Below are 27,732 nucleotides of genomic sequence, written 5' to 3'. Positions count from 1 at the left end.
GATTTTATTGATCAAAATGTATAGCAGCAAATTTTATCAGTACAGAAGAGTTAATGTACAATTGATTCAAAGAAGTAGCATTTTTTCTGCCCCCGCGTTAAATCAAAATCATTCTGTTATGAATGTGCTTTCCGGCACGCATTCGTTTAAATGGAATAAGCCTTACAAAATAACAAGTGTGTGACAGATGTATTTTTGATTTTATTTCCATATTAGACATACTATTTTTATCCTTTTCATTAAATTATTTTTCTTTCCCTTAAAGGGATCATAATCTCAATTGAATGGCAGTGATTTTTATAAGGAAGAGGAGAGACAATATGAAAGATGTGAGTATTTAACTTCCAATTTTTCTCTTAAAATAAATTACATATTTATCTGACAAGTGAAAATTTGTTTATAGGAGTTTCCTATATCTGTGAATAAAGTTTAATGTAAGTTTGCTAATCAAGTTGTCCAGTAAGAATCTACAGAGTTGCTGCTACTGTTGTCAAACTGATATGAATTAGTACATCGGGTTCAATGATATTTGCTTGGATGAGTAAAATATTTTATTTTTTATATATAATTTTTTGAGTATTTTATTCAACAATGGAAGTTTGCTGAAAAAATTAGAAATATATTTGTAAATAAATATTTATTATGGAACAAGTTTAACTTTGTATTTTAATGAACTTTGATATGCAGTTAAAGCTAAATATTTTCCAAACTGATCAATATATAAACTTTTTTCTATACTATGATAATATGCAAATAATACTACCTAATTTCTCGAATATTAGCGGGCCAAAGTTTTCAATGCAAAAACGTGTACGTCGGATGTTCGGCACGTCTTCCCGTAAGCCTAGAAGTTGACATTGGTGTTTGGAATGTCGAGCATGATTCCACTGACTTTCCAAACACCATTGTCCAACTTCTAGACTTACGGGAAAGTGGCGCCAAACGTCCGATGTACACGTTTTCGCATTTAAAACTTCGGCCTCAACCTCGCTATTATATTGTAACAATAATAGTAAAGACTACACAGAATTACTTTATTGCATAAAATTACTTTATTAGTTTTATGCAAATGTTAATCTGAATGTTACCTGTCTCACAAAATGAGCAACATTTCTGGATTTAGCATAACACAAAGTCATATTCGTTATTATTTACTAACACATTAGACTAAACTTCATCAACTTGAACTTCAATTCTTTCAATCTGGTAACAAAGTTTAGAGTGGTGGTCTTATTTTTCCGGATTATGGGTTTGAATCCTAGATAATTATTAAATTTAATAAGATATGGCTCCTAACACCTATCTCTAATATCAAATTACTTAAAATTTAATTATTAATAGTAGCGAAAAATAGTCCAATGCATTATGTTTGAATTATTAATACATTATTAATCAAAGTCGTTTGGCTTTGATTAATAACATTGGGTTTCGAGTTGTTTATATTTGTATCCTGCTTTGGACTTGAATGTTTACCAGAATTTAATGTATAAAACTTGAAATTTTTGTTGATTTGTTTAATGTTCTACTTTTATATAGGTAAACTAGTTATGATTAGAAATGTATTTTAACACAGAAATGATTCCAACTTGAGCACCGGGGTGAAATCTACACTCTCTGGAACCTGTAACCGGCACGTAACGTGTATATATTGTATATTGCAGGTGACAAACGTTTTCGAACAAGCACGTTGCTCTTTAGGTCAACTGGTTAAGGAATTCCCTGGATGGAGTGTATGTTATTCAGTGGGATCAGGTGTCATTCCACCGAAGCGGAATGACACCTGATCCTACCGATTCCTGCCTGACATGCTTAGTTGCGCGCTGGAGGAGGTAGGTGTAGGATGGCATCTAATAGGGATTGCCAGGCCAGAGATGACTCAGCTCTTCCTTCCAGTTGATGCATGTGGCTACCTGGTCAGTGTTATAGATGGCTATAGTTTTTAGCCACCTGAGATGCCAACCCGCACCTACTTCCTCCAGTGCACGACCGCGCATGTCAGGCAGGACCCGCTTCAGCAGAATGACACCTGATTCCACCAAATAACATACACTCCATCCAGGGAATTCCTTAACCAGTTGACCTGAAGAAGAGCATCACGCTTGTTCGAAAATGTTTTCACCCGCGATATACAATATATACGCGTTACGCACCGGTTACAGGTTCCAGAGAGTGTAAACGTATCTTAACAGTTAATACAGTTAAACAGTTAATATTGATTTAAATTACTATTTGAAGATTTTACAAATCTTGAATGCTAAAATTTTTTGATATATAATACTTTTCACTTTGTGTTTTCAATATACACATATGTCTGGACAACCAAGATGTTTTACCATCTTGTTAAGTATCATCCTGCCACCCTGGAAATGTAAGTTTGAGTCTGGGTAGACACAGATATATCAGGCCGTATCTTTCATTATTCGGCCATCCCATTGAGTTTGGCCAAACTCAAAATGGACATGTAAGAAGAGCCTTGGAAAAAGTTTTAAAAAATTAAAACAAATATAATCAATTATATTAATACATATTGTTTAAATTGAGTTCCTAAACTTGTTTGCTTGTTCACCAAAATTAGATTTAATTCATGACGCCTCTGTATATTGACAGAAAAAGAATAAATTACAATTAAGATGAAATACAGTAGAGCGTCGATAAGTGGAACCAATTGGGACTGGGGTCCTTCCAGTTAATGATTTGTTCCAGTTTCCGACTTTGTACGAAAAAATACATTAACCTGTCCGATGTTCAAATTTTTCTCCGTTGCGTATCGCTTCCTGTTGAATTTTTCTCCGTTGCGTGTCGCTTCGTGTTGAATTTTCGTCGATTTTAAGCCTAACGAAAATTTTTATAATAATCATCGAGGCTATCGTATCGTTAAAAATTATTTCTGCATTTTGTACAAACAAAATAAATATATTAAAGAATATAAAAAACATGAAAATTATACTTTAGAAGTAAATTTAGTATCAAAAACATTCGATTCAGCACGACACAGTCCGACTGAAAATCGTTCCACTTTCCGGCCATTCCACTTACCGACGTTCCACTTATCGACGCTCTACTGTAAATCAAATAAGAATTAATAATAATTTTTTATTAAACATAAATCAAAATTAAAACCTGTGTTTAAATTGTCTTTAAATTTAAAAGTTTATATATTACTTAAAAGTGTTATATATTACTATTTATTATATTTTTAAGTACAAAAAAAAATAAATTTGTCCACTGACTTGAAAACAATTCATAGTAAATTTATTGTCTTTTTCAAATAAAAAGACGATACAAAAAACAACACACTAAACCTGATAACATTAAGCCAATACATCACCGACTGCCGTAAATAATCGGGCTACCTTTTGGATATAAACGATTAATCGTTTATATCTAAAAGTTAGCTCGATTATTTACGGCATTTGGTGATGTATTGGTTTAAAAAGACGATATTTTGAGCAGTGGTGGCACTTTTAGGGGGCGGCAGAATTTCACAGTAAATACACAATACACAATGCACCTGTACAATACACAATAATGATGATTGTTCTTTGCCAAAAAGTTCTTTAGAATTACCGTATATTTTAGTCTTTTGAATTGAGATACCTAAATAAGGGGGCGGCGAAATTTTCCTCCGCCCCGGGCGGCTGACACCCACGCTACGCCACTGATTTTGAGGTTGCTAGAGTTTTGGAATTACAGAAGTGTAAAGTTTTTTTTTTCTTTCTTAGAATTGATTTTATTCTCTTTATTTCATTTACAAAATATTCAACTATTAAAATGTTTTATTAATAGCTTTTTTACAAGAAAAAGAAATTAAATTTCTTATTATGCATTAACAAAGCAGTATTTAAGGGCATTTATTGCTATCTCCCAATCGTCGTCATCTATCTCCGGAAGGTCCTGCACAAAATTAATTTCGATATAAAATTAAATTTAATATTAAAATAATAATTGATTAATACGATAACTTACTTTACGATACTCTCGAATGCATTTGTTAACCTTTAGAAAAATTTAAATTCAGATGAATTGTAATCTTAATTATTAGATAAATGAAAATTACAATACATTAAGTCGATTACATAACGACTTACACTTTTATCATTGAATATATCTGAATCACACGTATACATGATGATTGCTTTTGATTTTTCGGAATAATCGTAAAATTCGCCGACACATTGATCATAAATATCACTCAGCTATAACTATAAAAATTCTAAATTCTTTGAAGGGACAAAAACCGGATAAAAAGTTATACAAACCTCGTCTATAATTTTTGGGCTTCTGGAAATAGAGCACTCGAGAATTCTTTCTTGAAAATCATCGGGCAGAGCTGGAAAACATATTTCTATTTTTAAGGAATATCCAATGCTTGGTTAAATTTAAAAGTGTGTAAATTCTTACTGCAATATGCTGCTTTTGCTTCGTCTAACTGGAAAGTGTAAGCAGCATAAAACTGCGTTATAATTAAACTAAATGTAAGAAAATGTTTCATGATGTCTGCTTCTTAAGAAGGAAATGTAATGCATAGGAAATAATTAAAGATATAATCTTTTACAGGATGTTATTAGTAGATTTCTTTCAATTAGAAATGAATGTAGATGTGCTGTTTTTTTAGATAAAAATTTAAAAATGATATATTTTATTTTATTTTAACAACTAATTGAAAAGTCTTCTGAATTATTCTTCATTTCAGAAAGAAAAAAAAAATCGGGCAACAAATTGTGATGCTTTGCTCAATTTTCATAAAATATACTGCGTCAATAAAGAAACTCCCAAATATATTTGGTTTTTTATTTAATAAGATATAAAAATTACATACATTCATTAAAATTTAAGTCATAATTAAATTTATATACATTTTATTCATTGATTCATTACGGAATGTTGATTTTTCTTCCAGAAGATGACCGAGTTTTCTCTTATAGAGTACAAATATTTTTAAGGTTGATTAGCTAAGGCAATGCAACATGAATGCAATCAGCGAAGGTGAGAAGGGTGCTTCCAGCAGGACACTTGCTGCTATTTAAGGATTAGACATGTGAAGAAAACTTTTGAAAATTCCATACAGCTAGGCATAAATTTGTAACCAATTACCAATGCGATTTTATCCACTCGGCACCAGTGATTTGTGGGCTGTGATTATTTATAAGAAAGATTAAAAATATTTTAATGTATTTTTTTATTTAAGTTCCTGCTTAATTTCATACAAAATACATAAAATAATTTATCATAATAGTATTTTAAAAAATGTTAATCAAACGCTTTATTACTTTTAAGCCGAAGCTAATAAATCTAATGCAGTGTCAACTTAATAAATATCTTGCATTCTACTTTGGAAAACATATTTCTCTAAATTAGTCTATAAATTAGTGATCTTATATAAAAATGATTCAATTTAAAGGATAATTTATTCTTTGGAATTGTAAAGAATTATATAATATTCCATTAGATAATGTTTAATATAAATTGCTAAGGGGAGCTTTGCTCACTTGTTCAAAAATTTAGAATACTACACTACAATAATAATCAGAATTTAGTTCCTAGCTCAAAATTTAACATTTTACAGGAAAATTTAATCGTGGTAGAAGTTAACTTGAATATTACTGTATGCTACTATATGTATACTGAATAGAACTGTTTTTCCTTTAATAATTACAAATTTGATTTCAATGGAAAAGTAAATTACAATATTTTTACATTTCAGATTTCGTATTTATGCTATACAAAACGAATAAGAATATATTTCTGCAATATATTATAATAAAATCAAAAATAAGCTAGGAAGTGCAACGAGCAGGCTACGTAAGACGGGTTCGGGAAATAATCGAAGTACTAAAAGTTGGTAGTTCCGATTGGAACTGTTCCGGAGATGTATCAAATTCTGTAATGGTACGGCGTGGCATGTGGCATGAGTATAATAGGCAATGGCCACGTCTGGCCAAAAAACACATTTCTTTAGGAAGTGTTCTAGCCTCTTCTAAATGCATGTATTTGTTGACAAACTTTTGGTGAAGGCCTGTGAACTGGTTGGCAATCAGTCCTGTAGACTGATTGCCAACCAGAGAGCACTGCTATTGAAAACCCATCATTAGCAACCTACTACCATTCTGTTTGTGCAAAGTATTCATATATTAATACTACTAGCCTCATGTCTTACTTTGACCCTATTTAAGCTTTCAATTAGCATTAATTCTTCTATGAATTATTATTATTTATTATTATTTGAATTTTTGGGCTCCAAACTCTTGCACCTGTATTCAAGGGCCAAGTGGACCTATTGCTCTAATGACCCTGGCTTGGAGCCCAGACCCCTTTTTTTTTTTTTTTTTTAACTCTTTCCGCCCTGTGGGCACTAAGAGGGCCTCTTTTAGTAGGCCCATTATGGGTTCGGCCAGGCCCACAATGGAGCGACCGGGTGGTGAGGGACGGGGCCCGACATATCCGAACGGACCACCCCCCGAAAAATTCCTGGGGATTATTCGACCCGTTCGGATTCGATCCCGGGTCCCCCAGAGCGGTAGGCTGCCACCTTTACCGCTCGGCCATCCGGCCGTCAAGCCCAGACCCCTAAATGTGTGTTATGGCTTTAATAAAAGATTGGACTTCTGTGCATTAAACAGTCGCGTGGGGGCCAGATGAGGGGGGGGGGTAAAATTCCTTAAACAAGCACAAAGTTTTAACTGTAGCGCTATTAGCTTGCTGTGAGGAACTGTTTGAAATAAACTTTTTTTTTTTTTTTTTCGCGCGTCGGAAAAATAACAAGCTTGAAAGTGGAGGAGCGTAACAACCTAAAATTTTTTGATGAAATCGAAGAAAACGGGCACAGAATCTCTTCGCCTGCTACGTGAAGCTTACGGGACTCATGCCTATCTCGCATATGTGTGTTCAAATGACAAGATTTTCTGCAGGTCTAGAGGATGTCGAAGACAATGGCCTTTCTGAACGCCCTCGCATCAAAAACCGACTAAAACGCGTGAAAAGTCGATCAAAGACTGAGCATAAAAATAATAGCAGAAATGACAAACATTGATTGCATTTTATATAAGGTCGGTGACGAGCGGTTAAGATTGCAGCCTACAGCCGTGGGGACCCAGAATCGATACAGGACTGGTCGACGAAAAACCCAGGAATTTGTAAGAGTTAATTAAAATAGAAACAAAATAGCAATAATAATAGCGAGGTTGAGGCCGAAGTTTTAAACGCGAAAACGTGTACGTCGGACGTTCAGCGCCGCTTTCCCGTAAGCCTAGAAGTTTGACAATGGCGTTTGGAAAGTCAGTGAAATCGTGCTCGACATTCCAAACGCCCATTGTCAAACTTCTCTGCTTACAGGAAAGCGGCGCTGAACGTCCGACGTACACGTTTTCGCGTTTAAAACTTCGGCCTCGACCTCGCTAATAAAAGAAATCGTAGTCAGCAGTGGGGTGGAGTCTGTAAACAAAAAGTCCGAGTCCTGCAAATTTGGAATGTGAGAGTCCTATTCCGACTTTATTTATTTATTTATTTTTAATGTCACACTACGATTCCTTTTATAAGAAAGACTCCACTGGGTACCCGAATATTTTTATCTGAAATTTCTCTATAAAACATCGTACTAAAGGATATAACGAGTTTAATTTTGACTCTAAACTTGGTTTTAATTTATTCATTATTTTTCTATTGACTATTTTAAGACCAAATTATGATATCGAAGCATTAATAGTCATAAATAACACGAAATCAATAGAAGAACAGTGAAAAAATTAATTAGCCAAAAAACAATTGATATCCAAAGTAAAACATCTGAGATGTAAAAAAAATACTGTGCCAAATCAAATTTTTTCTTGGGATCTTTGAAGCGCGAAGCTTAACTTTACCACGCTTTTAGTCTAATGCAGTATTTTAATATACAATTTCAAAAAGACTGGAAACAAACTGTATTAATAATTGTTTATTTGCTAAATTAACGTGGTCACATTTAACTTTATATGTAAAATCAGAAAACTCATAAGTTTATAAAAGAGTTTTCTCATTATAAAACAATTAAAAAAAAGTGAATGGATAAATTCAGATACTAAAATTTTATACTGATTTATGTTGTTATACATATGAAGAATTTAATAAGTATTTCTATCTAGTAAATTGTTTAAATTTACTGATACGAAAACTAACTATAGTTGCTTAAAAAAACGTGTTGCATTACTTTATTTTGTAATATAAATATCTAAAATTGTTTTGTGATTATTTTAAAGATTGCATTATATTATTACATTGTAGATAACAATAATAATGTAGAAATATTAAAAAATATCGTTGCTATAATACCGAGGTTGAGGCCGCAGTTTTAAACGTGAAAACGCGTACGTCGGACGTTCGGCGCCGTCTTCCTGTAATCCTAGAAGTTTGACAATGGCGTTTGGAATGTCGACCAGGATTCCAATGATTTTCCAAACGCCATTGTCAAACTTTCAGACTTACAGGAAAGCGGCGCCGAACGTCCGACGTACACGTTTTGCGTTTAAAACTTCTGCCTCGACCTCGCTAATATAACTTCATAACAAACCTGGAGCTATTAGCAAGATGCAAAAATTTAAATTAACATGCTTATGCATTTGTTTATGCTACTTCATAATAATAATATAAAATATTTTTTTAAATAAAGTTTCATATCAGACAATACACACACATTTTTAATTTTTTTGCCGGGAAAGTTACGCAACTCGTTACTGGATTTTTTAAAATAAGCTAATCGTTTTATTTAAAATATTTGTTACAAATTACAGTGTGTGTTTTCAGAATTCAAACAGATACGACTTTTACGCCTGTTGAGAAATTGTTGAATTTTTTTAGTCTTCTATTTATTGAAAATTTATGAAATAAGACACACAGGTTTTGTTTGTCTACCGTACGTCATACAGAGGCCGGATGACTGAGCGGTCAAGGTGGCAGCCTACCGCTTCTAGGGGACCCGGGTTCGATCCCGACGGGTCGAAAAATTCCCAGGAATTTTTCAGGGGGTGATCCGTCCGGATATGTCGGGCCCCGTCCCTCACCACCCGGTCGCCCCATTGTGGGCCTGGCCGAACCCATAATGGCTTGCAAAAGAGGCCCTCTTAGTGCCCACAGGGCGAAAAGAGTTAAAAAAAAAGTACGTCAAACAACAGTATATCATTTATATCAATATTAACCAATTTTGATCGATTAATTAATTAATTAAAAAGTATTAAAAATCGCATCAATAAGTTAGTCGCACAATTTTTTTTTCTAACTCTTTCCGCCCTAAGAGGGCTTCTCTTTAGCAAGTCTATTATGTATTCGGCCAGGCCCACAATGGGGTGAGAGACGGGGCCCGATTGTTAAATATCTCTAATATTAAATTCTTCAAAATATATAACATTTTTGTTGATATTATTATCAGATTAGACTCTGAACACGCAGCAGTGATTTCGAATTATCTAAAAACCGTAAAAATACCGACGATAAAAATTTTATGATTCAATAAAAAAATTATTTTTCAATTATTAAAGAGGGCGCTAATTCAAAAGATGATCGGCTGCCTTTTCTGATGGCGGATTTGACGAAAAGCGAAGCTTCGGAGGCGATAGACGAAGTCGTAGGCACGGTCCCCGATCTGACCGAAGAGGAACGGAAACAGCTTATGTCTGTTTTAGCTAGAGCCAAGGTAAGAATCCTTATCTATTCTCTAATCGTAACTGTAAATGATATGAAATTATCAACTTTAGTTACTAATTATACACCGAACGTTAAAAAATTTATTTATTCGGTTATGTTTGTGTCATTACGCAAGCATTTTCCTAATTTTATAAAGAATTTACAGGTTTGTGTCAATTTTTTTTTTTTACAAGAAATATAAAATGATGCAAACTTATCAGTTTATAAAGTATCAAATCTTAATCAGTAGAATTTAATAATGATTAAAGATTTGTGAATTGCTAATTAAAATGTGCTTTCATTTCAGAATTCGTGTTCTAGTTTCATTATTCAGGTTGTTGTAGAAACTTGGACAGATCTTATCGGTTATTTACTTTCAAGGGCTGTACTATAGATTATCACCTATGGAATTTTGGGACTTTGAGTATATATTTGAACTTAGGAGACCGAGATGAGTTCAACGATACCCTACTTTTGGACTGGAGACCAAAAATAAGAAAGTTATAATATTTACGATTTCTTGCCTTTCACAGTGCATTCCATGCCATTTCAGATTTTTCTGTTGCTTAGTGGTGACGGTCGTCTCCCGGAGGGATAGGTTAGGTTTGTTGGACAAGTCGCGATAGTGGTGATAGTGGTGCGTAGTACTAACCGACCACGAGTGATAGCGAGCATGTCGGCGGCTGAGGGACCGTAGGCCCTGAGGTCGAGGAGTGTGAGGATGTGTGAAAAGGACTTAACTCCAACTGCAGACGATCAGTGTGCTCCTGGATCGGCATCTGCCTCTGTTGAAAGGTATATATGGCTGACTTGCCGGACTGTCTGTTAAACACGCAATAGACTTAGCAAAGAGAGTGACGCAACTCCCGATCATTGCGTGATTGCTGGAAAAAAGTATGATAGCTTTCTTATTTTTCATCTCTAGTTCAAAAGTAGGGTATCGTTGAACTCGTATCGGTCCCCTCAGTTCAGAAGTATACTCAAAGTCCCAAAATTCTATAGTTGGTAATCTATAGTATCCCCCTTTCAAGTATTAATATTGTGCGTAAAGATAGGTTTTTAGTAAAAGAAAAGTTTGCTTGTTGACGACTTTATTTCGGGTAATTTGATGTTCTAAATCTGCTGGTCAAGTAATGTGGATTTTATAGTAGCTGCTCACAGTTTTAACGAATCTGATTCGAATGTAGATTCTTTGGAAATTTTTTTTTTTTTATGGACAGTTGACTCGGATGTCTTGAATTCTGTTCCTCCATGCCCATATGACTTTGTCAACTTGGCCAGGTGTTCCATCCAAGTTGACCTTAGTGTTTTTGGGAGGAAAAAAACAAAGAAAAAAATTATCTAAATCTTTCTTAAATTTAGAACATTTTTATAACAATAACAAATTATTATATTTATCAGTTATTTTATAAGTATAAAAGAGTTCAACTTAGCTCAATCTCGCTAGTCTGTTACAGTAATAATGTAAATACTTGGATGAAAATCCCAGAAATTGTTGCATTTCCGATGCTTCGAACGGCTCTGAAGATGATTGTGTGGAAAGATGTAAGCATCAAATTTGGAAGATGTAAGCATCAACACAGGATTTGATGCTTACAAATCCTGTGTTAATTTGCAAGTGCCTAACGTGGAAAGTGAAGAGGTTGTGAATGATACTTTTATGTCGTAAGGTCACAGATGTAATAATGTGGGGTTTGTCCAATAAGTGTCAGGACTGAAGTCTCAAAAAAAATTTATTGAAGATATATGTACAGTCAGCTAATAATCTTCAAAATGTGATCTTCCTGCATCATTATACCACTGTTAATGCTTTTTCTGATCTTCATATGCTTCGTGGAGGGCGGCAACTGCAAGGTTATTTGGGAACCCCATCAAAGCCGCTTGGATCGCCTCTATCATCCCAAAACAATGTCTTTTTGGGCTCCTTTGATACGAAAAAACAAAAAGAAGTGGAGGGAGCCACTTCTGGACTGTAGGGTGCCAACCACCTATGGGCAGCGTTAACACATTGTGTTTGGGCAATGCTTCCCCCATAATTAGCGACATGTGATTGGGTGCATTGTCATGATGGAGCATCCAGCTTTCGGTGATCTCATTTCAGACACAGCAGACCCTAATCTTGAAAAGTTCTCACACTGATCCGGCCGTATTGTTCATTTTCAATATCTGCTGGTCGTCTTTAAATTTTTTATGCCACTCAAAAACATGCGTTCTGGACTGGCTTTATCCTTGCAAACCTCACAGATCATATCCAAAGATTTGGTAGCGGATTTGTTCAATTAAGTGCAAAATTTGATTGCAAAACGCTGCTCAATGGTTCGCTGCATCTTGACTCTTGACACAAGCACTAAACTGGGCACACAGTGTACACACTCCAAAGGCTTGGAGACAACTGAATTGGGTCTAGCAGCTTACATGACATTCCCCACCACCAAACCTGCCCATAGAAACCGTCACCCCTTCCCATTAACAGGAAAAAATCAGTCCAGATACTTATTGAACAAACCCTGTATAATATGACTAAGACAGTATGTTATTTTAAACAATTTATTTAATAATTAATAACAACACAAAAAAAAGGAATAAGAGTGCCAATTATAGAGCATTTGCCCAGCTCTGCCCAAGCAAACAAAAAACAAAGTATCCAACATGTGGTCTCAAGCAAAAGAATAATAGATTCCCACGTCTTACAATTTTGTTAGCAGGCATGACTAGTACTACAAAATCTTTACAACTAACTTAAACTAACTTACAGCTATAGAGATGAAATGGAAAATTAAAATAGACTAAGGGAAGGGAAGGAAAGAGGTACCCTTACACGTTGATTCCTTATTTTGAAGATGATTACGTTTGATGATTTCCAATGATTCCTTATTAGTCCTTTTTTCTTTTTGGGGAGGTTGATGTACCCTTTTGTAGGGATCAAAGGAGTCTCTCTTTACCAACAATTAACTGACATCTCAGGATTCTTGTTGCACGAAGCTTTCAAGAAATTCTTTGGTTCCTTGCAATGGTAAGGATTGAACTCCTCTAGCCACTGTCACCCTCTTCCCAGTCCGAAAAATGATTCCCTTCCCGTTTTAGCCTCTTAGGCATTTTTTCTCTCTAAGGGACAGTTCAGAACAATAGTCATCAATCAAGTGAAGTAGAAATGAGGACAAGAGAAGATTCCAGAAGCGGGAAAAGATAAAAGTGAAAACAGAAGCTGCAAACTATAATATTCTAACATAAAATTATGGCATACAGCCACAAGGTTTCCACTTCTGATACCATGGAAGACAGTAATATAACTTACTTTATTGTGCAATAAATACTGTAAAAATTTGTGTCAACAGATTTGTGTCATTTCTGTTGACATAAATATGTCTTGTGGTCTGTTTTTTCAAAAATAAAAGAAAATCTGTGGGTTAAGTGGAAATTAAGTTGCATTTTAGATTTGATGGCATTTTACTATGAGTAAATACAGTGTATATTCTTTTCAAGATGGCTATTTTTGTTTCATTAGTTTGGATCCTATTAAATTTAAGAAAAATTTTTTAGATTAATTGAATAATAATAATCTGAATATTTAAGTTAGTAAATTTGTCAATATGTTTTATTCACGAAATTTGATTTTAAGAATGAAATAAACTGATCTGGGATAAAGACATGAATTATCAAAACTATTAACTCATCATGCAGATGATTAAAATGTTATATATGATTTATTTACATAAGAAAACAAAGCAAAAGACTTGGTAAATGTATTAGTACATTTCCCAAGATTAAAGAAAGTTATTAAATTTTTGATTAAAATATATGAAATAATACTTTAAATTCCATATCAGGCCGATTTTTACTTTATGGCTTCTTGTCATTTTGGGCCGACTTTTCATGAAAGTATAGTCGGTGATTCCAACAATAAAGGATATATTCATTCAGTTGATTAATGAGAACAGAAGACTATTAAACTAATTTTTTCATTTATGATTTATTACTGTTTTAAAAATTTTTTATGTAAACCATATTAGGATGAAGAGTAAATTAGAAAGTCATCTGTATTAATGATATCAGAGGTTTATTTCTTATATCTAAAAATAAAATTAGAAAACAAAGGATTAATTATAGATATTAGTCTTTTATTGAAAAACCTGTTTTTTTTATTCTTATTACAGATATTTAATTATAAAAATATTTTAAATAATTGTAAACTTAGATTTAATTAAAATTTTTAAAAAATATCAAAACTACTAGATTTAATTCTAATAAATTAAAGATGTTATATTAATTTTACAGTTTTTTCCTGTTTGTTTACAATCATTACTATTACAAATATAATATATAATTTAAAAATATCATGTATAATGTTAAAATTATATTTGATATTTAAATCTATAAGTGGAAATTTTATTAAAAATGTTAATTATGGTCATTTCATTCCAGTTTATCAGATTTTAAAATTAGTCATGGTCATAAAATTTTCTAAAGTTACATAAGAAATTTATTCACAACTTCAATGTGTTAATATGAAAATTTATTCATTTTTTGATCTCTTATAAACAAACTTAAGTACTCTTAGTTTTTACCATATAGAACAAAAAACAATTATTATTATTTTACTTAGTTAACTCTCTAGCTTTATTTTTAATTGTTAAATATTAGTAAGACCTTGCTAATCCAATCCCCAGTAGTCTGAAATTCCATTTAATTCAAAATGGCCAATGCACTTAGCTCTCACTGTCAGAATATGCATTATGTATAAATCCTCAAAGTAGATTTAAAATTTTTTTTATCAACAGAAAATAAAAGCAAATCTGTTTTCTCTTTTCTATACACTTACTCGTGTAAAGATGTTGAAAACCCTCATATATGTGAACTTAGTTTGTCAATTCTCAAAAAACTGACTCCTGATGTAAATCAGTCATCCTGATGTCATCCCAACAGGCTCATCCAACTATAGTATATTGAGGAACCTCACATTAACATAAAAAAATGTGGAGGAAAAAATTTTGAATGATCCAAACAGGTTCAACCCAATTAATTAGGATTAGTGAGATTCTATTTTGTTGTTCTATTTCCATTTGAATTTAAAATTTTAGTTTGAAATATATAGTACTCTCTCTATAATGCATCAGACTGGCAGGTGTCAGATTACAGCTAATTGTTGGATTACTGGATTTTGTATATACATATTATGTACTGGACAGTGAAAAACACACCTAGTTCATGCGTTGGTTTATTGTATTAATCACAGCATGTGACTGTTTTGCTGACCACATGTATTAACCTTTCAGCAGTGGGATAGTCAGGTATGATGATATCTAATTCACAACACAACACCTTTACTTGTTGCTGAGATAGTTTTATTGAAAGAACTAACATTTTCGGCCTACTCAATAGGCCATCATCAGGTTTAACTTTTGAAAATGGAACATTGGCGTTCCATTAAAAGAATACATTCGTTTAAAAATTCAAAGCATCAGTAACGGAAAAAAAGAAAAAGGCCTATTGAGTAGGCCGAAAACGTTAGTTCTTTCAATAAAACTATCTCGGCAACAAGTAAAGGTGTTGTGTTGTGAATTAGACTAATTATTTGCTGAGCAAGTATCTGCTTTTTGATGATATCCCTTAGTAGTGGAGAATATACCTGGGAAATTTTTAAAGTACTTTTTCATGCAATTTTTCTCATTACCGTTTTGGAAAAAGATTTTGTAAACAGTTACGTCTAGTGAAGAAAAGTCTTTTTTTATTGTTACATAATTCATTTCTTATGTGAATTTTTTTTTGCAGTAGTTTTTGGCAATACCCCAAAGAATTTAGCGGATATATATATGTCCCTCACCACCGCCACACGATCGCCCTTGCCGTATATATACGTCTCCTCACTGCTGAGTGGTTAAACAACTAGTGACTGGCAGTATACATGTACATCAGTCTCTTTTTGTCACATAGGTCAATAAGGGGTAACGTAAAAATTTCATGTGTGCCACCTTGCAGAGTGATGGACAGTCAAGACTCTACTGTATTTTACATATTTCAAGTTGATTAAATGTTCAATTTGTAGATTTTTTTTTGTTAAATAAATGATGATAAAATAATCTTACTTTCATGAAACTTTCTCAATAAATTGAAATCATGTGAAATTCATACATCTGCTCTTTCTGATAATATGAGTTTTAATTTGAAGTAATTTAAATTTTTTATTGTTACATTACCAGAAATAAGTATTTCTCTACATTATACAATAATTAACAAAATAAAGAATTTAATTTTTATTATAAAAGAAAATTATAATAAAACTTTTTGTGAGCTCTTGTAAGTGTGTTTTATAAAAATCGTTTGCATTCATTTACAGAAAATATATTTTTATCAATTATATTTAAAAATATAATTGATAAAAATATATTGAAAAATTCACTACAAACATTAAAATTAGCATATTTATTAAATTTTGTTTTATAAACATCTATACCATATATGATTTTCTTCAGTCTTTATTCAGATACTTGTTAATTCTGATATTTATAACATGTTCATTACAAATATTTCAAAAATTACACATACATTATAGAATAAGTCATCATTTAATATATTTTCAGATCCATATATCAACTTTATTTAGACTGTCTATATATCTGATATTGATTACAATGAAATTTAGATTATTTTTTATAGATCTCAATTTATTTCTTTTGTATATAAATATTATTTTTTATCTTGATTAATTCACATTAATTTTATTATTTGAAATTGAGTTCATTTTGATAGAAAAGAGCTAGATTTGATAATTGAATGATATTTCTGACACTTTTAATTACAATACACATGCTCCTCAAATAATATCTACTATTTGAGGGTGGTTTTCTGCTAAGCTGCATTTACTATTCAAGGATTTTTGAAAATATAAGGAAACAATGTAAAATTAATAAATACTGTAAGCTATTGAAAGTAGGTATTGTACTGTATTTATTTACCATATTTAATAGACTTTAATAGAAAATGAAATATGCAAATTGTATACAGAGGATATGTTTTATTTATTTTCTTGTTACTAGTATATACAAGGTAATAGTTGTTATAAAGAAAAATATAAGTTGCTATTTCAAATGTAATGAAATAGCAGCTTGTTTCAAATAATTTGTTTGAAAATCAAAATTTTATAAAGAAATATTTAAATATTTTTTAAATAATAGACACAAATGGATCACAAATGGATGTGTGTGGAAAAAAAAATAGTCACCTTTGAATAGTAATCACAGAGAAAATGCAGTTTAAAATAGTAGCTGCAGGTATTTATTTGAATAAAGCCGATACGTGTTTTTATATATTTTACATAAGAAGTTAATAATAGTGAAAATTTGGATTTTTAAATTGTAATGTAATTTACAAACTTGGAAAATAATTACAAAACCTGAAGTCTAGAGCCTTGTCTTCAAAATTTAGAGAGAGAGATGGCAACTCTAGGCTGGAAGGATGCGTCATTTCTCAGCATCAGTAAAAAGTATCATATGGAAAATCAAAAGTCGTAGACGCAGATGAAAAATCAAAGTTTGATGTCTAATGAATACATTACTATTGTGAAGTTTAATCATTAAGTTGAGGAGCGTCTGTATTTTGGATATGATGACAAATAATTATAATAAAATTTTATTAACAACTTGTTTAAGAATTAGTGACAAATTATAGTGTTAATGAGCTTATAGTTTACTTAAAAGTTTTTCATTTATACTGTGTTACTAAGAATTATTCAAAATATAACAATCTCATTGTATCCTTTGTTTGTATAGTATATGTGATGAAACACAGCAACTTTTATGTCTAATGATTTCCTAAATAAATATTTTAGAAAGATTAGGTCATTTAAAAAGAAAATTGTGTTTCATTGATCAGCTAAAGGGAAAGAATTAAATTGTTGATGATGTCGTAGTTTCAGCTGGTGAAAGTTCTCTAAATTATTGCACATTTTTGGGATACATTATTAGATATGTTGATGATTTTAAGAGTAGTGTTGAAGATAGGATTCAGGTATGATTCAAAGGTTAAAAAAAAAAATTTGAAATTATATTAAAAATATTTATAATAATATAGTAAATTTTCTTAATTTTTATATAAAACTTATTCAATTTTCATTTAGTAAATGACCAATAAATGAATAATTTTTCAAGTCAGATTTTTATTTACAATTATATAATAAACTTGAATGCAGAATTTCAAGAATTACCTAAATATGCAAAAGACCTGATTATGTATTAGATAAGACTAATATTTGTGCTCGATGATTTCATAAGTTAGAAACTAAAAACTATTGAGAGAGACTTGATTAAACTGGAAGAAAAATGACCTTTTTTTTCTATACTGTTGAATTTAGATAATTATTTTAACTGGTTTTAAAAAATCTTTTCAGGAATTTGATGCTCAACAAGAAAGAAAAATGAGGTAATAATTTATTATTATTTGAAAATTAAATTTTATATAATGTAGGTTTAATTTATAAACAGTTTTGCTCTTTAGAATATATTACATGGTTATAATTTATACCTTAAAACATTTTGTTATATTTAATAAATATAATCTCTATTGTATGATTAATACAGTTCAGTTGATAACAATATTGTTGTTTTGCCCCAATTTTTAATAGAGATTGCTGATATGTAAAATTTAGCATGCACAGTATCTGTACATATTTCCAATTACAGTGGAACCTCGCTTAACGAGCCTAATTCGTTCCAGAGTCTTACTCGTAATGCGAAACACTCGTTAAGCGAAACAATTTTTCCCATAGAAATTAATGGAAAATACGATAAAGCATTCCACGCTGAAAAAATGCTCAAATGTTATAATGTTTATTTTAAAAAATTTACAATATACACTGTTAAGGAGCGTGAATCATCATTATCTTTTCCTCTAGTGCGGAATGAACCATCCTGAAATGAGAATTCGATTTGCAGAAACGAAAAAAAAAATCACAGCTAATATGTTTGATAAACACTCCAAACGATATGCCAAATTCTTGGGTTATGTAAAGGCTATAATTAAATATTAGAAATTAATTATTTTGACTAGAGGTAGGCAGTTATGTTTCCATCTCGTATTAAATTTAATAATTATAAATAGTTAATTCTTAATTCAGACATTTCTAAAATTTAATTTGGAATCTGTCATTAAATTTAATGACCCAAGAATTTGGCATGTTTATTATATAATGGACTATGGTTGTTGGTGTTTACAAGTAATATGTGTGAACACAAGTTTGGAAAGATATGTGATCACAAGTGACACTAAGATGCTAGCGGAACGAGTGCTAAACACAGACTGATGGAGCATGCCGCATGCGCACAATTTGGGACTTCCCCTCTCCTCTTAATTCGTTATGCGAAACATCGCTTGTTAAGCAAGGCAAATTTTTACAATTTGTTTTACTCGTTATGCGAAATACTCATTGTGCGAGGTTTCATTGTATTTGATAGCTTACCAGTTTTTTCTTAGTCTTCTGATTTTTAATTAATATGAATATAAACATGTAACTTTTTATCATAATGGATACATTTGAAGACATCTTTTATGAATTTAATTCACAAATCCCATAGATCTCTATGCAATCCAATTCAAAGTCGTAAAAAATATTATAAAAATTAAATTTCCTAGAACAGTAAAAATGTAATGTGTAAAATAAAAATGGTAATGTGATAAATTAATACATTAAAATGAAAGTTTGAAAATTAAATTTTGATTTTAATGAACTGACTCAATAACTAACTGTTTATTTATATGAAATATATTTCATAGTTAGCTATTAACTATATGAATATTACTAATTGCTGCTTTACTTATAAATAGGAAATGTAATTAAAGTCACACTTAAAAAATTGATCTCTTTTTTTTTTTTTACTGTTTAAAGGAAGTTCATGCACATGTAATATTTTTTCAGTTATGAATGTTTTATCAAATTTAAAAACTTTTATTGTCATTATTAATGTATATAAAGATATGTGAAATAGTTGTCGAAAAATTGAAATGAGAACAACATTTTTTTTACTGGTTGTTTTCTGTAATCTTTAGAGTCAGTCTAAATATTTATCATCATATATTAAATAATTTTACCACAATAATAATTAATTGGAAATTATATTTATTCTGTAATTATTCTGCATATTATATTGCCACTTTAGAGTAATTGAATCTGAATTTTTGTAGTTCATGAAGATAATTTTGTAAATATTTTCTGAATGAAGCAGTTACAACCTCAGATCAGATAGTTTATAATCAATATCACTTCTCTTGCCTGAGGCTATATTTTATCACTTGAACTTTTATGAGTCAGCCTTGCAAGATTGTCATATCATTTTCTGTCTTGTCCTTACAGTACACCTGATCTTATACATGCAGAGAGGAAAAAGGTAATGTTTTTTCTTCCTCTGGTGTAAGATCACATAAACTAATGTTTGAAGTTCCACCAATGTTTGGAAATTCACTTCAAACGTTCCTTTTTTTTTAGTTTGGAGTTGTATCTGAACACAAGTCAATTGGACTCCTGAAACATTTTATACCAAAATAAAAAAGTGTTTCATTAGAATAGCATTTTAAGTGTTGTAATCTAACATGGGTTGGAACTTAAAGATTAAATATTTTTAAAAAATGGTTGGATAATCAATTTTTTGCTAAATTATTTATTAAATTAATTAAATCAATGTTTTAATTTTATTAATTTTTTGTGTTTGTATGTGTTTTTATTTACACGTAAAAAACAGCAATTGGATATGTTAAAATATTTGATTAAAATATAAAAATAATAGTCATAATAAATAATATAAATACCAAGGTTATTCTCCTTGCAAGAATTTTCCTTTTGTACATATGTAATAATTTTCTATTATAAAGCTGTGATACATATACAGTTTACAACACCCAGTTGATTCAATGAGTAATTACAAAATAAAACTGAGTGTAACTGTAAGTAAATGACAAATAATATTTTGATAATTTTTTTTTTTTTTTTAATGGAATTTGGGTGTTTAAGAAACTGATATCTATTATTTTTATTGTAAAAATATTAATATTTTTTAAGTGTGTTTAAGTTAATTTATTCATATTCACATTATTACTATAACAAAACGTAAATCAGTTGTTTCACATAATTTTAAAATAATTTTTAATAGAAATGTTAAACTTTAAAATAAGTTTTTAATTTTTAAAATTAAAAAAAACAACCTTAAGGAAATCGTAAAGCTAATAAGCACAGAGGATAATAATTTCAAAAATAAGTTTTAAGAATAATTTAATGGGTATTTTTACTTTATTTTCATCAAAGAAAATATAATACAAAATGTATTTTAGAATTTTATACACTCAGTTGCATCCAGAAATTATTACAGTACAGGTACTCCTCACTTTACGACCTATCTGCTTAATGACCACTCGCACTTACGACCAATTGAGTTTCGACCTGCAATTCGGGGAATCCCCTTTCTCGGCTTGAGTGTCGGTCAGTGGCGAATGGTGACATGCGCACTAAGCATACTATAATAGTCTTTTTATGAATAAATTTGAAGGTTGTTGCATAATTTGTATAATTTTACAACGATCCTATATTCCCAGCGGAAGCTCTTCGCTTATCGACCAATTCACTTAACGACGTAGTCGTCGGAACGGAACTCGGTTGTAAAGTGAGGAGTACCTGTACATGGAGAAATCAGATAGTCTAATATTGTGAAAGATAGTATAGGATGTCTATAAAGTCAATATAAACTTTAAATCTTTTACTTCTATATGACATCTGTACAAGGTTTAGAACATAAACTAAAAATAATCGGAAAGTGTATTAGAAAATAATTTTGTTCTCTTTCTAAATAAAAATAGATTGGCAGTGATAGTTTAATTGCTTGGCTATTCTCTCCATCAAGTTTCCTCCATTGAAAATTTCAATGAGTTTATTAAAAGATATGATTTACTAAAACCTCATTATTTAATTGATCATCATGATTTTGAAGATCAATTAAATAACAAGATCATGAATGCAATTTATGCCATAACTGGAACATAACTGGGAAATACACTTACAGAATTGTAAGATTATATGTTTCAATAATAATGAATATTGTGTTGAATCTGCATAACTATCAAATGTCCAATTGTCATCATTATTGGATTTTTTGCTATGGAGACATACTAAAAATGGGATTTACTCCATAATAATTATAAATTTATGATTATATACTCTAAAAACTAGAATAAATAAGCTTTCCAATTTTCCAATATATATATCTGGTATAGAATCTGTTATTAAAATTTATTTAGCTTAAAACTAAGGTATTTTACAAATTACTAGAAAATTTTTTCCCAGATTTCCTATTCCATTGAAGACTTCTGAATTTAATGTTGGATTAATATTTCAAAAAGTTTATTATTTTAAAATAAATTTATTGTTTTGCTTGAATTAGAGATGTCTTTCTTATTGTTATCTTTATTTTTTATATTTATATAGACAGATTGTTGAGGGTCAACTATACAAGTATACAAATGTTGTTAAAGGTTGGCAATATAGGTGGTTTGTTCTTAATCCTGAAACTGGAATGCTTGAATATTACATGGTAATAATTTATTTATTTTAATAATAATAATTAAAATTTGAAATATGATAATATAAGATATATAATTTATACATTAATTTTATTTAAATGTGTTTATAATTATAATATACATATGTTCTTAATTTTGTCAAATTTCTGTTTACGAATATTTTTAATTTTTATAATATTTCTTTCTTATTTTTTCAACTGCTTTGTTAAATTTATATTCTTAAGAAAATTTATGATATACAGTATATAATATGTTCAAAATCATGTTAATAAATTTAAATGTAATACATTACTATAAAATGAAAAGTTATTTAATTAAATTATATATGTATTTATTCGAAAGTCAGTGTTGTAATAATATTTTTTATTAAAAGAAAAATTTAGAAAAATAAATTGTATAAGTATACAGGAGCCATAGTAATGGTTTGGAAAAGCTGCACATGCAGATATCATATGTTTCCTAATTATTAATTTTCGATTCTTTATCTTGTCCACATTTAATTAAAAAATCATCTTAACATAAATATATCAAGAAAATAATTTTCAGAAAGAAAAGTATAAAATATTATATGTCAAATTATTACAGTCCATTACAGTTGTTATAATTCTGAGTTAACAGGGTGTCCCATATAAAATCAACTCATCTATTATCATTTTGGGAAATATGAATTACTAACAGAAATACCATAACCAGTGGCGTAGCGTGGGTGTCAGCCGCCCAGGGTGGAGGAAAATTTCGCCGCCCCCTTATTTAGGTATTATTATTATTTATTGTGAAATTTTGCCGCCCCCTTAAAGTGCCGCTCGGGGCGGGTTGCCCCTACCGCCCCCACTACGCTACGCCACTGACCATAACCCTTGCCGGAATTGACTTATCCAACATGTTAACACTCTCCAAATCAATACTCTTCTGGTATTTGTTACAACGAGTCAGTGTTCTCAGTGCCGTGTGAAGGTGAAAATTGTGTATTTGCAAAAGGAATGTGTTTTTATCATCAATACTTATTTCTTTATGTGATCTTTGTAGTGTAAAATGATTTGTCATAAGTGTTAACAAGAAGGAACACAAAAGATCTATTTCAGTGTATGGATGGTTGCAGTTTCATATGGAACACGCTGTACTTTTCAATAAATAAAATATAACAATCAATGAAAAACATATAGAAAAATTGAGTGTCATATTTTACATTAGAAACAAGTAATTTACATGACATGATAAATTTATTCTCATGTCATAACAAGATTGTTCAGATAATGATCTTGCTGCATTCCATATACAATTGAAAAATTAAATATAGATATAAGTAGTTATTATATAATGAAATTGATGAAAACTTGAAAATTTTCAGATGAATGAAATAAAAAAAGTTCCCAGAGGAGGAGTACATTTAGCTGTGAGTATTTTCACATTAAATATAATTTGTGAGAGAATAAATGTAAGTTTTTTTATTTTAATATAAAAAATATAAAATATATATTTACATATATTTTTCTTTAATCTTTTAAATTTATGTAATCATTAATTGTAACAACATTTAAAAACATATGCCACTTTTTACTATAATATAAACAAGAATTAAGGACCTGACTTTTTAAAATCATTAGCATTTTTCAGGTAATATGCCAGCATTTCATGCAATAAATTATGTAGCAAATGAATTACATATGCCAAACTTTCATATCCATGTGACTCAAATGTGAATGAAAGTAAATTAGCATTTCTCTATATAAATCATATTAGATTAAGCTGAACAATTGCTAGATTAGATTGGGCTATATTACTCATACTAGTAATACTTTCTGGGTAGCTTCTATGCGAGATACAAGAATGACCTTTGACCCATACAGTTCTGTTCTCACAATTATCCTGTAACCTATGATCTAAACATGTTTGCCTGTATTTCTTATGGCTGTCATCCTTTTTGTAAGTAATATACTCCTAGCACCATCTATTGACAAAAATTTAAGATTGAAATTTGAAATTGATATAAAAATGTTTTCACAACAAAAGGTTTTCCTGCCAATTTTTTTTTCATTGAAGTTATCACTACTATTATTATTAAATGATTTATTGTTTACTTTTTTAAAATATAAATACAATTAAGCAAAAACATCACAATTATTGTGGTTTAAATACATTTTTTTATGTAAAGCTAATTTGCATATTTTACAGAATGGCATATAAACAAAACCAAAACCTAAAATTTTATTGTAGACATCATCATAAGTCTTTGTCAGATGACAGAAAACAATAAATAGAATGAAAGTAAACCACTACCCAATCAGAATTGAGCATGCATTTTTCAAATGGTGCAATTATTAAAAGTATGGCAAAAAAATTGGTTTTTTCATTTCTGTACATTAAAGTCAAATTATAAACAATCAAAATCTGTATCAACAATTTTTAGAATATCCTAATTATCCTAAAAAAAGAACCAAATAAGTATAGCTTGATTTTAGTGGACGTTATGAGAAAAAACAAGTCATATATACCTTAATCATTGTTGACAAAGGCAGATTAAGGTAGAATAACTTTTGCTATGAAAATAGCTTAAGTCTTCTGTCAGTTGCTTTAAATAAAAGATATGATTATTCTTCCTATCCTCAATGCACTTTCAAAAGAACAGATGTTAAAACTGATGAGGAGGAAAACTGAAAGAGAAAGAAATAATAATTTTCTCCTCCTCAGGAAAAAGGATTAGATTGTCATGATGATAAGTGTGCTTCATATACAAAAGCCAGAAAAACAAATTGCTGGCCAATACATTTATTTCATGAAATGCTGGACTCTGCAGTTTTTTTTAAAATGATATTTAATCCTTATTGAAAATTAATTCAAATACTTGTAAAACAAAGACAGCAGGGCACATATAAAGGATTTGGCCATGAATTTAATAATTCCACATATATACAGGCTAGAATCTCAGTAGACACCAAAGTCACTAAAACTTATAATGTAGCACTATGGAATTGAAACAGATAGTCAAATTCTAGCAGGTACAGCACAACCTAAAAAAGAAACTAAAGTTCAAGATGTTATAAGATGTCACTTATATCCCAAAAATAAAGACAGCAAGTCAAGTAACAAGCACAATGATGAAATAACTACATTCATGATAACCACTGTAAATACTCTGTAAAGGATTATGAAAATAAATAAATAAAATATTTTCTTTAAGAATTATGTAAATATATTAAATAAAAGCATGTTAAATGTTTGGAATTCATTTAATAATTTTAACAATAATCAATTAACAAATATTACAAGTATTTATGATTATAAATTCTTCTAAGTGAAAAAAAGTTAAATGATATTAATGTAAATAATGTGAGAATATAAGCAATAATCACTATATGCATGGGGTTAGATTGACTCCATAGTATCAAAATGTACATTTTTTTTTAATAGAATCTGACATGGATTAAATTACAATGCTTAATTACTTTGAGATGATATCAAAATCTTGCTTAATTCATCAGTTAAATATTTGATTGGAATAATTTAGTTGACTAATTTTGTCTGCTTTTTCAATTATTACTAACTTGAAGCATATATAATATAATATAAATAATTAATTTAAAAATTTATTTTAATTGATATAGTAAATATATATTTTTTTCAACTAGGGAGCTGTGATATCACCAAGTGATGAAGATAGTCAAACATTTTTTGTTAGTGCTGCTTGTGAAGAAGTATATAGACTACGTGGTGAGTATAAATTTATATTTTTTAAAGAATTTAAGTTGAATAACTTCTTTTAAAAGGAATATGAAAGAACTAATGTAAACAAAAATTGAATTAAATTAACTTGAGAAACAAAACCTTAATTGCCAACATTTAAGACCAATTGCAGAGAAAGTTTTGTTTTAACTCCCCATCATTTTTACATTAAAAATGGTGTATAGTCTTTGACTTACTATGCTACAGTTCAAACTTCATTGCTAAGATTCAGATCATTTGTCTTTGAATAGGTCCTAAACAAACAACCTTAAAACTTCAGCTGTTACATTTACCATGGTTTCTCCCAGATTTTAGACATTGGTGAATCAACTGGAACAAAATTCCTTTCATTAAGTCACAAAAATGAGGGAGAATGTGAATGTAGCAAAATGTCCCAAAGAAGAAAGAGTTTTTGACAAATTAATTCAGAACTATCTGACTATAAACAAAAAAAGGTTAAATAGTTATATATAGTCTGTCAAATAGAAAATTTCAAAAATAAGATATATAAATACTGGAAACAATAGATTACCGTCTTAATTTTATTTTTATTCATATTTCATACATATGAAAGAAAAAGTTTACACTTGCTTTAATCTATCAAAATCACAATTTAATGAGTGGTAATTTTGGTTGTTTTTGTCATTTTTATTTTTTAAATAGAAGGTGTCTTTTATTCTCTATGCTCAGTTCAGTGCTTTCCTTTGCTAGTTTGTTTATTGTTCAGTTAACTTAATCATCTGCACTTGACTGGTTTGACAAAAGGCAACTTATTTTCATCTTGGAATTAATTTATAATTACTTTTCAATAAAAGTTATAAACAGAAAATCAACATTACTTTTTAAAAAGAATTATTTTAAAGGTTTTTGTTTTTCCTCAAAGAAAAAATTGTTAGTCTAATTTTAGAATTTTTAATTCTATTTCAAATCATCAATCAACTAATAATTGTTGTTTCACAGTTCATAATTGACTTTCTTTTCTCAAATGTTTAATTTATATCCAATTTGATTAAAAAACTACAAAATTTTTATCTAGAAAGTGTGTAGGGTTTGAAACTTTGATCATAATAAAATTCTAAAGAATTATTTAGATCTCATATTATTGTTTTTTTTTTTATAGTTCAAATATTGTCTCTCTACTGCAATAACATTAAAACGTGGACAATATTTCAATATTTGTTCTTAATGAAATTTCTTCGTGATGATATAGGAAATAAAATAGCAATTTTCTTTTGAAACAAGTTATAAATTTCCCACTGAACAAATCTAGGAAGTTGGTCTAAAAACCAGTTTTTAATTTTGTCTAAACTGAAGTCATTATTTGTTTAAAAATTAAGGATAGATTGCAGAAACGAATTCTAGATCTCAACCAGTGGTCTAGAATCCGTCATTAAAATTGTGGTTCACAAAAAAGTGCATTGCAAGAATGATGTTGCAAGAAGAAACATCATTCTTGCAATGCACTTTTTTGTGAACCACAATTTTAATGACGGATTCTAGACCACTGGTTGAGATCTAGAATTCGTTTTTGCAATCTATCCTTAATTTTTAAACGAACAATGGCTAATTTAATTAGTCATCATCAGACTCTAGCTACAGGAAGTATCAAATTCTAGTACATTGTTTTTAATTTTTTTTTACAATATCAGTTTGACTGAAATAATGCATTAATGCATTTATTTTTGTTTTATTACACATTTTATATTATTAGCTTTGGTGCTTTTATAAGTTGTCATGAGAGTTTTAATTATCAAAAATACTGTATTTTTTTTTTTTTTTTTTTATAATTGAGAACAATTAATATTC

At 29.9% G+C, this 27,732-nt stretch overlaps 2 protein-coding genes across 2 annotated transcripts in view; one reads left to right on the top strand and one right to left on the bottom strand.

Moving 5' to 3' along the window:
• LOC136975303 (oxysterol-binding protein-related protein 11-like) overlaps positions 1-27,732 on the top strand; it is a 72,530-nt gene that overhangs the window by 9,949 nt on the left and 34,849 nt on the right. The window contains exons 2-6 of the mRNA XM_067270349.1: positions 9,507-9,661; positions 18,035-18,066; positions 22,112-22,217; positions 23,555-23,599; positions 25,833-25,914. Of these exons, the coding sequence (XP_067126450.1) occupies positions 9,545-9,661; positions 18,035-18,066; positions 22,112-22,217; positions 23,555-23,599; positions 25,833-25,914 (382 nt within the window). The 5' untranslated portion in view covers positions 9,507-9,544. The remainder of the gene's footprint in view (positions 1-9,506; positions 9,662-18,034; positions 18,067-22,111; positions 22,218-23,554; positions 23,600-25,832; positions 25,915-27,732) is intronic.
• LOC136975306 (venom protein 29-like) lies at positions 3,759-4,511 on the bottom strand. Its single transcript, XM_067270358.1, has 5 exons — positions 4,402-4,511; positions 4,260-4,330; positions 4,089-4,196; positions 3,967-3,996; positions 3,759-3,894 (listed from the first exon to the last, which is right to left on the bottom strand). The coding sequence occupies exons 1-5, from the start codon at positions 4,490-4,492 to the stop codon at positions 3,820-3,822; spliced, it is 375 nt and encodes a 124-aa protein (XP_067126459.1). The 5' UTR covers positions 4,493-4,511; the 3' UTR covers positions 3,759-3,819.

This window comes from Centruroides vittatus, unplaced genomic scaffold, assembly GCF_030686945.1.
Source record: "Centruroides vittatus isolate TY-2023 unplaced genomic scaffold, ASM3068694v2 contig_370, whole genome shotgun sequence".
Taxonomy (NCBI): domain Eukaryota; kingdom Metazoa; phylum Arthropoda; class Arachnida; order Scorpiones; family Buthidae; genus Centruroides; species Centruroides vittatus.
The sequence above is the reverse complement of the archived record's forward strand: the minus strand, read 5'-3'. Positions and strand labels throughout refer to the sequence as shown.

Bases quoted from the DNA above. Each gene is read 5' to 3' on its own strand.
- LOC136975306 (XM_067270358.1), bottom strand. From the start codon at position 4,492: ATGAAACATTTTCTTACATTTAGTTTAATTATAACGCAGTTTTATGCT. The intron at 4,331-4,401 runs GTAAGAATTTAC...TATGTTTTCCAG, and splicing joins AGCAAAAGCAGCATATTGCA to CTCTGCCCGATGATTTTCAA. The intron at 3,895-3,966 runs GTAAGTTATCGT...AATTTTGTGCAG, and splicing joins GCATTCGAGAGTATCGTAAA to GACCTTCCGGAGATAGATGA.